The 14,665-nt window shown below is 35.6% G+C and overlaps 1 protein-coding gene across 1 annotated transcript in view; it reads right to left on the minus strand.

Annotated features, from left to right (window-relative positions):
- The window catches only part of TSPAN8 (tetraspanin 8), a 75,267-nt gene that overhangs the window by 30,821 nt on the left and 29,781 nt on the right, over positions 1-14,665 (minus strand). The window contains exon 2 of the mRNA XM_072655377.1: positions 10,485-10,644. Within this exon, the coding sequence (XP_072511478.1) occupies positions 10,485-10,544 (60 nt within the window). The 5' untranslated portion in view covers positions 10,545-10,644. The remainder of the gene's footprint in view (positions 1-10,484; positions 10,645-14,665) is intronic.

A 14,665-nucleotide genomic window follows, 5' to 3' on the forward strand; every position in this document is an offset into this window, starting at 1 on the left:
GCATAAAATTATAATATTTCCAACCAGATCTATTCAAACAGGCAGTTGATAATGAACAAAATAGGAAATGGTTCAAGGAGAATATGGGAACATGAATTACCACCATTTCTTATGGAAGTTTAACTAATGTAAATCAGTCACCACAACAGGAAGGCCAAAAGAGCCTAGAAAATGCCACAACTAGCAAGTAACTGATCTCCTTCCAGGGAGAAAAATACAGTAACCAACAATGAAAAATGTTAAAACCTCACAGAGAAAAATGGCATAATATTATGAGGAGTATTTCTGCATAAACAAGTAGAAGAAAGAATGAAAATTGTAGAAAGCTTAGCATGGGATTAAATTGAGCTACATCTGCATAAGCTATACATTTGAAGGTTAACCTACAAGAATTGTAAGTAAATTAAACATGACCTGTCAACATTTCTATAATCAGTACTTTTCTTCATCTGTGACAAAGGACTACAATTTTTACACTTTTCTCAGGTCTGGATATGATAGGAAAGTCCCTTAAAGAAGGGACCTAAACTAGACTAAATATACAAAGTTAACCCATGCTGAATGTGGCACAACTTAGAGGTCACTGTGGGACAGATTCTCAACAATGAAACTGAAGGACATGCCAAGAGATTGGAAAAAAATTACATATAGTATTTCTACCAAAAAGGGTGATAGGTAATATCAATTACGTACTGACATATATACCTACTATCTTACACTGATAACAAAAATCTTTATTAGAAGAGGCTATATACCAACTATATCTTTGATGAAAATATGAAGAGACAGACTTTTGCAAATGGTCTGAAAATAGGCTTATTTTCACAAACTGAAAATAAAGAAAATAAAAGACATTACTATGCTTATTATTTTAAAGTCATTTAATTGAATAGAAGAAAACACATCTTTATTTTCCTCCCATTTATATTAGCAATTTTATTCTTTGAAATCATGGGACAATAAATGTCATCGAATAAGATCCCTCTCATGGACGTTATCAGCTCTCAAAAGATTCCTTGACAGGAACAAATCTAAATGACATGTGGGATAAAGAACCAAATGGAAAAATTCTCTATTCATGGTAAATGGATATTCCAGACAATCTTGTTTGTAGATGACATTGTGTTAATTGAACTAAGCCCTAGAACACTGAGAAGTTTAAAAAATAGGATCCACAAACACTCAAGTGTTTAAATCAATGTGAAATCCATATAGGAAAAACTAAGTGAATGGAGAGTGCCTACTCTTGAGCCTTTAATATGCAGTGAGGTGGACAGCTCTTCAAGCTGATTCATCCATGTTTATCTTGGACAGACACTGACAATAAGCACTAGGCTGGGCCCAGTCAGAATTTAATAGAATGAGAATGAGCTACATGGCTTTGGGGAAATTGTGTAATGCTTTCAATGATTCTCAAGTTATTTTCTTAAACAAAAGTCTATTATTTTTAGCATCAATATTATTTGGACTATTCTTTATGGCTTTGAATTCTTCTACACCATAGTCTTTGACACATTAAAATTGTGGAGGGTCAAAAGTGTAATAGAGAGGTGCTTGGTAAGCTTGTACAGATTGTAAGATGTTACAAATATTGACCTGTACACAATAAATGTACTAAAAAAGATCCTCCAGGAGATGATCTATTGGGAAATTACATAACCAGAGTGAGGGATGACATAAGCATATGTGTTGAGTGCTAGCCTACTACTACCAGAATCAAGTTAAATGACCTAAAAGACTTCCTCCATCATTCTCAGCAGACCTCCTATTGAAGATTTATGAAAACACATAGACAAGAGTCATATAGGATTGGAACATGAAGAGACTTCGATTTATATCATTACAGGGAATATCCACAGGAATGATATACACCCACTGAAGTCCTGAAATAAAAAAACAACTTTGAAGATCAAACTATGCAGAAAGGTAATGAAAACAGCTCTTTTTCCCTATTTATGAGAACTTTTGGTCTTGAAAGCCATTGGAAAAATAAATGTAAACTAAGAATTAAAAGAGTAATTATCTAAATAGTTTAGAAACTAAGACTGTTTTGCTCAAGCTGCAACCTTCCAAAATAGCTACAATTTCTTGTGACTTTTATGGTGCCTAAACAAGTTTGTTTATACCTACCACAGTTTTATTGCCACAGTTCAATGAGTTTCATAAAGGAAAAGACTATGGGTCTATTTATTTTAAACAAATTTTAAAGGTATTATTTATTCACTCATGCCATCAGTGAGCACTGATGAAACTGATTAAGTTCATATGTTAAGTTTTGGTGACGTGACATATAGTGCTTGCTGATATTTATTTCTCAAAACTCATTTCTCTTGTATTTTTCTTAAAATTTACCATTGTGTCATAATTGATATTAGCCTAAAAAAAGCCTCAATCATAGTCAAAATTGAATTCCATTATGGGAGGGAAGTATATTTGAATCCTTTGTTTAATATAACCCCAGCAATTTTCTTAAGCCTTTTCTATGACATTTTCAGTGTTCTTAGAGTTGAGGGTCTAACAATGACATTATTCCTTGTTAAGTTGGATTTTATTACTGGAGACTTTTTGTCATTTTTATTCTTATTCTTCCCTTCAACAGTGAGTTAAGAGAGAGATAACATGTTGACTTTCTAATTCTTTTGCTTTTTTTTTTTCATTTTGAAGACTAGAATCTCATTCAAAACTCCACAAATTCATATTTGTAAGCACTGGTCCTGGGTGGTCTTATTTTATGTGGAAAGAATTCACTAAACAAATTAGCAATATAAAAATGATGGGTGCCACATCCTATCAATGAAAACTTACCTACCACCTATTCTCTACTAGATACTATGCTATGTTGTAAGGAAAAACAAAGGAAATAAACTATATTGAAGTACAGCTATCAAAAAGTTCATTAAAAAATGAGTTTGAGAACTGGAAGTTAAGAATTCTTGTGCCTTAAGAAAAAAGCATTGTTCATATCTTAGTTGTGATTATCCTGTTTCATCTGCACTGAAATTTAGATGTGGAACTTCTCTCTGAACTAGGTATAGTTGGTTCATTTTAAAGATACATCATTTGCCTATACTCAAACTGAACTATGGGGCATTTCAGCAGCAGGGTCACTACACCTGAAAGGCCATGAGATTTTGTCAGCAAGAAATCATTTCTTGGGAACTCTTAGCAAATGTCCATCTTTGATTTAGTAGTTAAAGTCCCAGGGAGTGGCTTGAAGTACAAAATGAAGGATCATGAGTTAAAAGACACACACACACACACACACACACACACACACACACATTTTATTCTGTCAATATTCCACAGAAAAATATGTTTGAGCAGCTGAATTTGTAGGGAGAGGCATGTATTCTTTACATGTTTACAGGTTTTAGAGTATTTCAAGGTCCAAAAAAAGTCAGAATTGGAAATATCAGTTTTAACTCCTAACAAATCACATGGTTCGGAGCTGACATATCCTTAGCATAGGGCTGACATCTCTTCAGTATATACAGATATAAATCAAGATATTACAGTGAATGATGAGGGATGAATATATATCAAGATATTATAGTAAATGATGTGGAATGCTTTTTACTCTACTATAGTGATTTTTAAAGCTGATGGTTCTTTTATCAGCAATTCTAGAAAACAGAAAGCACTAAGAATTTATGTGACCTCATCATATCATCTCCCTTCAAAGACATAAACATAAATTGATGCTCTAAATGTATATCTTGAAAATATTCAAACACCTATCTGGTCTTAACAAGCCCTAGCTAAGTAATCACCCTAGAAACAATGTGATTGTGAAAATATAAGGTGATAAGGATTTTCAAGAAAAACCATACCAGTCTAACCTTTTTATTATTTGTAATTTCAATAAATATTAGGATTGTGACAAATTGTTAATTTCCTTTGAAGGATTTTCCTTTTTAAATCCCAATGTTAACTGTGAGCAGGTCCATTCTAAATGAAAAAATAAATGTGTGGAGAAATGAGTGGAAAGGTTTGAAATATTTCTTCATAAACTCCCCACTTGCCCCATGCTGTCTTTTAATTGTAGGTACTGACATGATCTATTGGCTGAAAAGATACATTGCTAGTCCTTACAACTGTTCCTTTTACTCAAAAGCTACACTGCATGAACTCAGCGCAGGGTGGGTCTCAAAATGCCATGAGAAAGGAAATTGACATTGTCACTCCCAAGGGAAATTAGAAGTATCAAACTGTATATAAGTGAGATATCTTTGTTAGCTTTATATAGGTGTAAGATAATGTATCTTTATTAGCATAGAATTAAGGAGTTGGGCAGAGCCATAAAATAATACATAATAAATCAATAAAAGTACCACACTCTAAAAATCCCTATGATTCTGCCTTAAACCATCCTGTATGTGTGTTATCTAAACCTCAACCTTTGACCAATTTCAGATAATGCATTATAGTATTTGTACCTGAAGTATTAAAGTTATATAAGGTACTCTAGAAACCAGAAATTCTTTGAAGGATTGGTTCATTGCTATATACCATCTCTAAACTGGGCTTGTAACAAGCATAATGATATAATAATATACTATATGATAACATACTATAATAATAATGATATAAAAATAATTAATAACAATGTTACTAATAAAACATTGAGTCTAACACCCTAATGTAGCTATAAAGACAGCAACACTTCCTCTTGAAAAGTAAGGAAGAGGATTGATAGACATTCTCGAGCACACAAGAAGCATGATAGAACCTTATAGAAGTAATTTTGGAACAAGCAGTCATTATCCAATGTAACTACAAATTGTTCATCTTCAAAGGAAGTCAATAAAATGGCTGAGTAAAAGATAAAAACGCCATATATGGGTAGCATGTGCATGAATTCAACATTGAACAAATGACTGAGTTATATTGAATTTTTTTCTCGAAATAGAAAGGTTCATGATGGCAATTCAAAATCAGGTTATATGTTATCCTTAAAGAGCCTAAATTTACTAACCAATGCATATTATACATGGAAATGAAAGAAACTACTTAGAGGTCTCAAAATTTCCTGTAGAATCCAGTCAGAAACCTCCACTGGAAACTGTGTTATCACAAGTAGAACTTTGGCCACAATTACCCAGGTATTGATCCATAATAACCTAAGAGCAATGGTTTCAATAGACATTGCAAAACCAAAAAAAATCATTTCTAAGCAACATGGGAAGAAAGCCTGTCAGAAAGCTTTGCAGAAGAAATCAGAATCATTTGGGAATAGGATGAGGTGCATATTATCCTTGGTATCTGCTACTAGAGTGGTCTAGAAGACGCTATCAGTGATCCTAAAGAAAATGATCTTAGAGTTCAATACTTTTTGTTTTCCAGTTGCAGAAAACACTGCCCAAAACAAGAGGAGAATGAAGGGGAAGAAGATGACAATGAGGATGGTGATGATAAATGATGATTATAATAAAGATAGGTGACTAGACCTGGGATTGATATAGGAAATTCTCAGTTGAAGAAACTCTTTCTGCCAATATAGCTCAGCACTTTCCATGCAGCTTGTCATCTTGGAAAGCGTGTGGAACACTGAGAGGTTAACCTCCTTGCTCAAGTTCACACAACCAGTATATTTCAGAGATGATGCTTAAACAGGGGTCTTCCTCTCATAATAAGACTAAAATAATACCTATTATGTGTGCATGTTGTTTCCCCCAATAGAATGTAAGTTTCTTGAAAGCAGGGACTATTGCATTTTTGTCTTTCCATTCCTCACCCAGCATAGAACCTGGCATATAAGTAGGTACCTAATTGGTCTCTGATTCAGTTCAACCCCTCTTCAATTCATCTTCCACATACCTACAAAAGTGTCATTCATAATTCACATACCTTGCTCACTAATCTCCAGTATCTCCCTTCTGCCTCCAGGATACAATTCTATTTTCTTCTATTAGACATTTAAAGCCTTCCCAAGTTTATTTTACGTGTTATTTCTATTCTCAAACCCTTTGGTTCAACCAAAATGACCTTATTCTTACTTCCTTACTGCTTTGAACAGGACATTCTCTATGTCTAGAATGCACCCCAACTTAATTCTTCCTCTTAGAACTGCTAGATTTTTTTCAAAGTTCAGCTCAAATACCATCCCCTTTATGAGACCTTTCAGGATCCCCCACAATGCTGTCTGATCCTTGAAATTATCTTGGATTTACATGGTATGCATTTTGTAGTTTTTTATGTGTGTAAAAGTTATTTCCCCCAGTGAAGTTTTTGAAGCAGAGGCCTTTTCATTTTCTTTGTATTTTTAGCACCTGTCCATAGTAGGTGCTTAATAAATGTTTATAGATTGATGGAGTACTGGGAAGCTTTGGTTAAGTAACACTTAAACTCTATGATCTTCATTTGTCTCTTTTCTGAGACAGACAAGATATCTGTTCCATTTACCTCAAGAGTTTGTGTAAAGAAAGCAGTTTGTAAGCTGTAAAATCTCTCAATAACCTGAGCTTTTATCATATCTCATTTTTTTCCTAAATTTCACCATTGAGATGAAAACAAGAGAGTAAAAATACTAAAACTTGTGCTAATTATTTTACAGGTTACAAATCAATTTCTTTAATATCATGGGTAAAATGTACTGAGGGTTTGAATTTGGGTGGTTGTCACATGAGTGAAAAGAAGGGGATGGATTCCAGAGTGTCATGAAGGTCATATAAGTACCAGAATCCAGTGTGTTTCCCATATCATCTGGCCAGGTTTCATGAAGGAGACCCAAACATGTTTTCCAAGATACACTGTTTGGTTCATCTGTCTCCAACATGTCATACACCATCACAAAAATTCATATATATGTACAGAACTGTCTGTAGTTAAGTGACTTGCCCAAGGTCACACAGTTCATGTCAAATGTCTGAGACCAAATCGTCCTCCTGAGTCCAGGAGCACTGCCCAAGAACTCCTATTTAACAGGTGTAATACTGCCATTCCTCCTCTTAGAGAAAGCTAAGAAGGAATCATTCTTCATATTACATGTCTTAGAAACAAGATATGTTGACAGTGTGATTGAGAAACTCACTATTCTTGAGTCAAGCCCTATCCCCGAAATAGTATCTTCCAAACAACTGCCAATAGTAGCTCCTACTGCTCCTAGATTAAAATAATACATAGCTTATCTTATATTTAAAGTCCCTAGGATAAACAACAAATTCCTTACCTATCATTTAGTGGCTCTAGGATAAAAAAAAATCCCTTGCCTTGTGTTTAATGTCCTTTCCAAGCTTGTTACCTATTACTCCCCTTCATGCACTCTGTGTTCTAGCCAAATTGGCTTATGTGCAGTTCCCTAAACTTGACCTCTTGTCTCTTACCTCAGTGAATGTGTAAGCATTCATTAAGAGCCAAGTACTGTGATAAAATCTGGAGATACTGACAGAAACAGTGAGATACTCCCATGTTCCAAAAGAACTCACATTCTAATAGGGGAAGATAACCCATCAAAGAAGGTTCAGTGAATAAAAACATCTGGAAACCTTAAGGGTTCAGTTATTAGGACCCCAAGGATCCCTAGTTTGCATCAGTAGGTCAGATGGCAGCCCAGGAGTGTAAACATGGAACAGATGGTGGGTCCTAGAGAACCTTAGGAGGCAATGCAGGGGAGATAGATGGGAAGGCCTAATGGTCCTCCATTTCACTGAAATAGAAAGAGTTAGTGATTCTCATCTCATCCAAGCAATGTAAACAGTTAAATTAAAAAAAAAAGGTAAGTAGACCAGATGGGGTCTGAGAAGCAGGCCTGGGGAAGTGAGGTGACAGAAGAGGGGAGAGCAAAGAAAGAAGGCAGTCTAAGTGGTGGCACAGCTCTTATCAGAGCCCATGCCTGGAATGCCTCAGTCCTCACACCTCAGCTCCTTAGAGTCCCCAGTTTCCATCAAAGTTCAACGGAGGAGCTCTCTCCTATAAGAAACCTTTCTTGATCCCCATAACTATTAGTATTATAGCATAATTACAAATATATGTCCAACATTAGTGGTCTTTTGTGGACAGGAGAGAATTTTTGAGCTGCAAATGTTTGCTAAATTGAATTGTGTTCAGATATGGTTTGTAGAAACAGCTCTGCCACAAAATATCTTATGACATTGGGGAAGTTACTTCATTTGTCTAGGCTTATTTCCTTCCTCAATTCAACTTATTTCACTTATTCAATATCTATTAGGTGCAGTGCTAAGCTCTGGAGATGCTTCAAACTCTCAGTTCAGAGAATTTTTTTAAGCACTGCTAAGTCGTACAGTTGGTAAAATGTCAGGTCTGCAATCACTCATTTTCCTGAGTTCAAATTCAGCCTCAGACACTTAGTAGCTGTGTGACCCTGGGCAAGTCACTTCACTCAGTTTGCCTAAGTTTCCTCACCTATAAAATTAGCTAGAAGGAAATGGCACAGCACTCTGGTATCTTTGCCCAAGAAAATCCCAAATGGGATCACAAAGAGTCAGACATTACTGAAACAACTCAACAACAAAAAAGCGCCTGCCATCATGGAGCTGAAGTTTTAACGGTGGTTAGAGTGTGGCAGGTACACAGAAATATAATGAGGTTGTGATGAGACAAAAGGAGAAAGGCAGAAAGGTGGCCTGGGAAGATTTGAAGTACATATGTAAAATAAAAGTTGGTAAATGAAACCATTGCATGAGCCTTCCTAGTGCTAACTCTTTCAAACTCTCATTCTAGAAGAAGAGATGGCCTGTAATCATTCTAGAAGATTCTAGTGGTTGTCTTAATTTCTCATTTTAATCAACTGCTTCTCTGCATCATAGTTTTCTCAACTAATCAACAACTCCTGCTGAACTCATCCGAGGTACTGGACTAAATTCTTGTACTTCTGTAACCTTAACGATAGTCAGATTTCTCCTTCACCTGGACTACTTAGCCTCCAAGCAGAGTTTGAAACTCATTTAGAGAAAGAGAAACAACCCAGTAAAATTTATTTGTCCTTCTCAGAGCCAGTTACCAGTGCTTAAAAAGACAATCCAAGGGGCAGCTAGCTGGTACAATAGATAGAGCACTGGACCAGAGTTGAAATCCAGTCTCAGACACTTACTAGCTGCGTGACCCAGGGCATGTCACTTAACCCTGATTGCCCCCCCCCCCCAAAAAAGTCAGTTCATTAACAATTAGCTTATTCATGTGATTATGCCATACTCCACATCTGAAAAATCTTGGATCTTTAATGAAGCCTAAATAATAATGGCAAAACATTAACCAATCCCTAGATGCCTCACACCAAGTTTATTTCCTCCAAGCATCACAGAGTTGCATGCTGTAACGAACTACTTAGCCAAGTCAAAGGAGACTAGGGTTCATATTATGGCTTTAACATTTACTAGTTAACTGTATGAAAATAAGAAAGTCACTTAACTATTCTATATGTAAAATAAGCAGAGATATCTTCATCATTAACCTCAACAATTTATGGTGTGTGTGTGAGTGTGTGGACTGAGCAACTGTTACTTAAAATAATCAGTATTCATTATTCCTCCTCCTCTATGCCATTATTTGACATAAGCAAATTTATACTTATTTTGAAAATATGCCTTCATCCATTTTCTGAGGTTTTAGACCACTCACTTAAAAACCATCTCTAAAAGTACTCACAAAAGAACTTTCATAGTAATTTCCCCTTCCCACCTCCCTCTGGATCCACTGAAGTGGCCCATCCTACTTTTGCTTACCTACAGATTTTCCAGTGCTATCTGGATTTTATTTTTTTTTACCACTCGATTTTTGTTTATATCAAATGACATTCTAGTTTGAATACCACTTGATTTTGGTTTATACCAAGGGACTTTCTAGTGTGGATAGCACTTCATTTTGGTTTATACCAAGGGACTTTCTAGTTTGGAAAGTATACTATCATGCTTGAAAAATAAAACTTGTTTCCATTTTAAGGGTAGTGTTTAAGAAGATGTACTGGTCAACTTCAAAGTGGTAATGCCTTTACTGCTTTCAGGATTAAAGTACTGTGTCCCTTTTTCTCCAACCTTTTCCCATCCATTGTTTTTATCTGACATTGTTTTCCTGTATATTTTTTCATTCTATAACCTCACCTACATGCTTGTTGTTTGTATCCTACCAAGGTGAGAAGATTAGGGAGGAGAAAGAAATGGATCAGAGGTTTTTCTGTGCAATGGTGTTCACCATTTGGAAAGATCCCTTCCGGATTGACAACTACAAAGAACTTTTATTTTTGGTCCTGTCCTCCGTCAATTTTATATCTACAATATCGAAAACATTTATGAAATGTTTATCTTAAAGATTCTGAAAAATCTTTCATGTCCCAAATAAACTCAAACTAGCCAAAGAATTGCTTTCTAAAACAAAGTAAAAATAAATCCATAGAATATAGTTTTCCCTTTTGTTTCTCTAGCTTTCAATCCAGGTTTATCCATAATTTAGTGGGGTTTTTTGTGCCTCACTTCTATCATGAAATTGTTTTCAAAAAAAATATATATATATATACATATATATATACTTACCCAGAATATGAAGTTGAAGATGAACATAGAGTATTTTATAAATCCACTGACACCTCCCATTTCTAAAGGAAAGCAAGAAACCAAATAACTCAAAGAGAATTTTCTTTAACACGAGTATCCAGCAGTGTCTTCAGGATACCAGATGGATTTTCAGTGTGCTCTGTCATACAGGAGAAAAGAAAACGAGAAAAGAAAATATCTCTTTCAATTAATGAGCTGGATAAAAATTAACTAGTGAATTTAAATATCACAAGGTACTATCTGTAGCTGCACATGTTTCCTTTCATGAACTAGGCCAGTATATTTCTGTTCTGCTCTCAAAGATTACCTCCCCTAAAGTAAATAGATATGAAATTACTCAGGGGGATGGGAGAAGGAAGTAGAACCATGAGGCTTTTGTTGCAGATTTCAAAAGTCAACAACTGCCTGACTGTATCTTATGCTATTTGGATGATTTCAGAGTGATTGATTTCGTTTAATTTAAAGAAATATACTTGGTGGGGCTTTTTTTATTTAATTCAGGAAAAGAGAACTTTATTTTCTAAGAGACATTTTTCTCATCATAAGAAGATAATTGCATTTCTGTTTCATATTTCCAATGTCATTTCCTTAAGAAAACAGATCCAGTTTCAATATCACATTTTCTTAGGGGGTCATCAACTTTTCAGGGACCAAAATAGCCATTAAAGACATAATGAAATATATTTAGAAGATCTGAAAAATTTGTAGATAGATGCCAAATTAACATCTGTGAAACATAATTCACTTTTATAGTCCTTTAAGGTTAAGTAAAATTAAATTCAAACATTTATTAAGTACCTACTCTGTGCTAAGCTCTAGGAATTCAAAGACCGGAAAAAAAAAAAAAAAAAAAGACAGTCTTTGCTCTTGAAGGGCACATTCCACTGGAATTTTCTTCAGAACAGCCTTATAAAGCAAGCCCTGTGAATATTATTATTTTCATTTATAGATGAGGAAAGTGAAGCTCAGAAATTACAAGCTTTCCTCATGATCACCCAACTACTGTTTAACTTCAAAGCTCTTCTCACTAATACACATAGGAGACCATGTGAGGAAAAAAAGGTGGTATTTTTGCCCCATGCTTATTTCTTCTGAATCATTCAGCACATTCCTCTGGAGCCACTTAAATTTAATGGTTGTCTGTGGAAGAGGGTGTAAAGGGGACCAGCATCTTAACACTGTTCAGTTTGTTGCTTAACTTTCTGGAAAAGGCACAAAAATCTTTCCCATTTGTCACTGCTCGGCTCCTAAAGATCCCACATAATGGTCTACAGTTACTTTGATAAGTTGGTTTGCATTCTAGGTGTGGTGTCACCTACTTTCCACACTACCTGGTGCCTGGAAATTCCATTTCTCCTATCTCTTTCTTCAGATTGTTCCTGCTGGGTATAGTTCTCCTAACTTGATGTGACATAGGAACGTACTTCAGAAATCAATGACCACATACTGATTATGCCTTTCTAATAGTAACAGGAGAAAGATGTGGTATCTGCTGTAGCCAAAAGTACTTTCCTGGCCTATTCAGAGGTGGAACACACCATTTTTAACCTGGGATTAGTAACTGTCTTAGAAGAGATATGGTGGCTAGAGTGTAGGTCTTAGATTAAAGAAGGGGTGGGGCTCTGATACCTACTATCTGCGTTATGCTGGGCAAGTCACTTAACCCCTCTCCCACTCAGTTTCCTTATCTGTAAAATGAGGATAATAATTACAATATATACAAACTGCACCAAGGGGCTCTGAAGCTCAGATGAAATCATTTGTGGTAAATATTTTGTAAGTCTTAAAATGTTAGCTATTCATGTGATCTACCAAATCATAGGTTGAAATCTGCATAATATGGGGGAAGGGGATCTAAGGCATGATCAGCAGAAATTCTAATCAATTTGATACTGCCTGATCATCTAGATGAGATTACAAGGTATGCAATGCTGTTATAGTATAAATGAACAACTTTGAAAGACTTAAGAATATTGATCAAAGCAAAAACCAATGAAAATTTCAAAGGACTGATAATGAAGAATACTCCTTGTGTCCTGACAAAGATATAAAGGATTGAATATGCAATTTTTTAAATTAATTTTTTAAAATTTCAGATTTGTGGAATATTTGTAAGGCATATTTTCCACCCACCCCATGGTAGAGTAGGTAGAAGGGAAAGAAAAATTCTGTCTCCTTTATGATCTATAAAAGCCATCTGTAAAATGGCCCATCAATTTTATATTCTTCTTGTATACTTTGTCTCTTCTAAATTGGAGTGAAAATGAAGTATTTCTCTTTGTCGTGCTCTCACATGTTCCCTCTACACAAGAAAAAAATGGCAACCTATGTAGGAGATAAAACAGATGATGAGTTGCCTATGTTTACCCAAGAGAGCCTGAGAGGTGAACAAAATTTCCAGATTATGGCCTTGGTTTTCTTTTCTGAGTACAAATCAGAGAATGTCTATCCAGAAAATGGCCATTTCCAGCCATGAGGCTCTCCTCAGGCATAATTCTGATTATGAGAGTTAATGTATTTTAGTTGGGCATCAGTCTCTAAAAGGCAGATTTCCTTAACAAGATGCTTCTCAGACAAAAGAATTCTGAACCTGGACACTAAAACCATACTTTGAAGTTCCTGGAGAGCTATGTGACCCTCTATGACATTGCCAAGTTGCTTGATTGCTGAAGGTCAAAGGTGTGTAGGGACCATTTGTTCAGGAACCCCCCCACCCACCCAAATATCTTTATGGAGGGAGTCTAACATCTATAATGGGCTATTTGAGTATTTTATGCATCCTGTGTTTGTTCATAGAAATCTGAATCATATGATTCATCTATGAATCCTAGGATTCTGTGTCATGCTTTTCTCTGAATGAAGAAATAAAATCACATCTCATACCTGAAAACTATGTTGCATACTGAGTACTTTTGCAGGAAGAAATCTTATTACTGGGGTAAACCCTAGACATGAGCCATAATTAAGCTTTGTTTTAGAGATTTCTTTAGAATTGGGATAGAGACATAATAAAGAAATGGGTTTGGCTCCAAGGTTTAAATCTAGTCCATTGACCCAGGGTCCTTTGGAGAGTAGAAGATTCAGGCCATGGGTAGCACATGCAAATGAATTTCTATGTTTTCCATATTCAATGGAACCTATAAAACTGACCTACCTTAGAGAAATAAATGTTCTTCAGTATTGTTGTAAAGTATATTAGAAGCAAGAAGGGAAAAAATAATGCAACAGATTTGACACTGGGTGACATGGTATAGGTCATGCTGATTCTCACTGACATCCCAAGATGCTCTGGAAACAATCTCCCACCAGGCTGCATACTGCCTAGGTTTCATAACACAAAAACTTCAGTCTTTCTGCTTCCTAGTTTGGTCGTTAAGATTGCTTCCTTTCATAATTTACAAACTGTGAGTCAGAACAAAATCATTGTATACATGGAAGAAAGGAAAAATAAAATAACTTTTAAGGGCTGTCATGTGAAACAGGGACTAGATCTGTTCTGTTTGGCCCCAGAAGGAACTACTAGGAACAATGCATAAGTTACAAAAAGGAATATTTTGTAATGGAAGCTTCCTAGCAAAGAGAACTCTCACAAAACAGAATGAGCTTCCTCAGTAAGTCCCACCCACTCACCTACTAGAAGTCTTAAGTATAGGCTAGATTCTTGTTCAGGGATATGATGGATTAGATGGCCTCTGAGTTCCCTCCTACTGAGATTCTACCAATTTCCAATTTGAGTTTGGGCAGGACCAGATTTTCCACCCTCTTTAGTCAATTTTAGAATTTATTTATTAATTGAGGCCTTGATCCACACCTGAAAGTGTGGGTGCTCTGTGGGTGCTTCTTTTCTCACGCAAAATGGAAATAAGCTTTAAACTATTTAAATATGTTTCAATACTTCATGGATACCAGATTTCATCCATGCGAGTACAGCCTCCACCAATGCAAATCACAGCCCTTTTATAACTTAAATGGCCTTTGAGAATTGCTATGGCCAATCCAGCGAGGGAAGGATATTTATCAAAGGCTACAGCAATGTTGACTAACTGTATCTAAATGACTCACAGGCATCGAGAATTGCATTATTTCTTCCTTTCTTATTTGTAAGATATTTTATGATTCTAAAGATTATTTTCTCTCTCTGAGAAAGGAAGTAGAAGGTA

Source organism: Notamacropus eugenii, chromosome 3 (assembly GCF_028372415.1).
Source record: "Notamacropus eugenii isolate mMacEug1 chromosome 3, mMacEug1.pri_v2, whole genome shotgun sequence".
NCBI classification, from domain to species: domain Eukaryota; kingdom Metazoa; phylum Chordata; class Mammalia; order Diprotodontia; family Macropodidae; genus Notamacropus; species Notamacropus eugenii.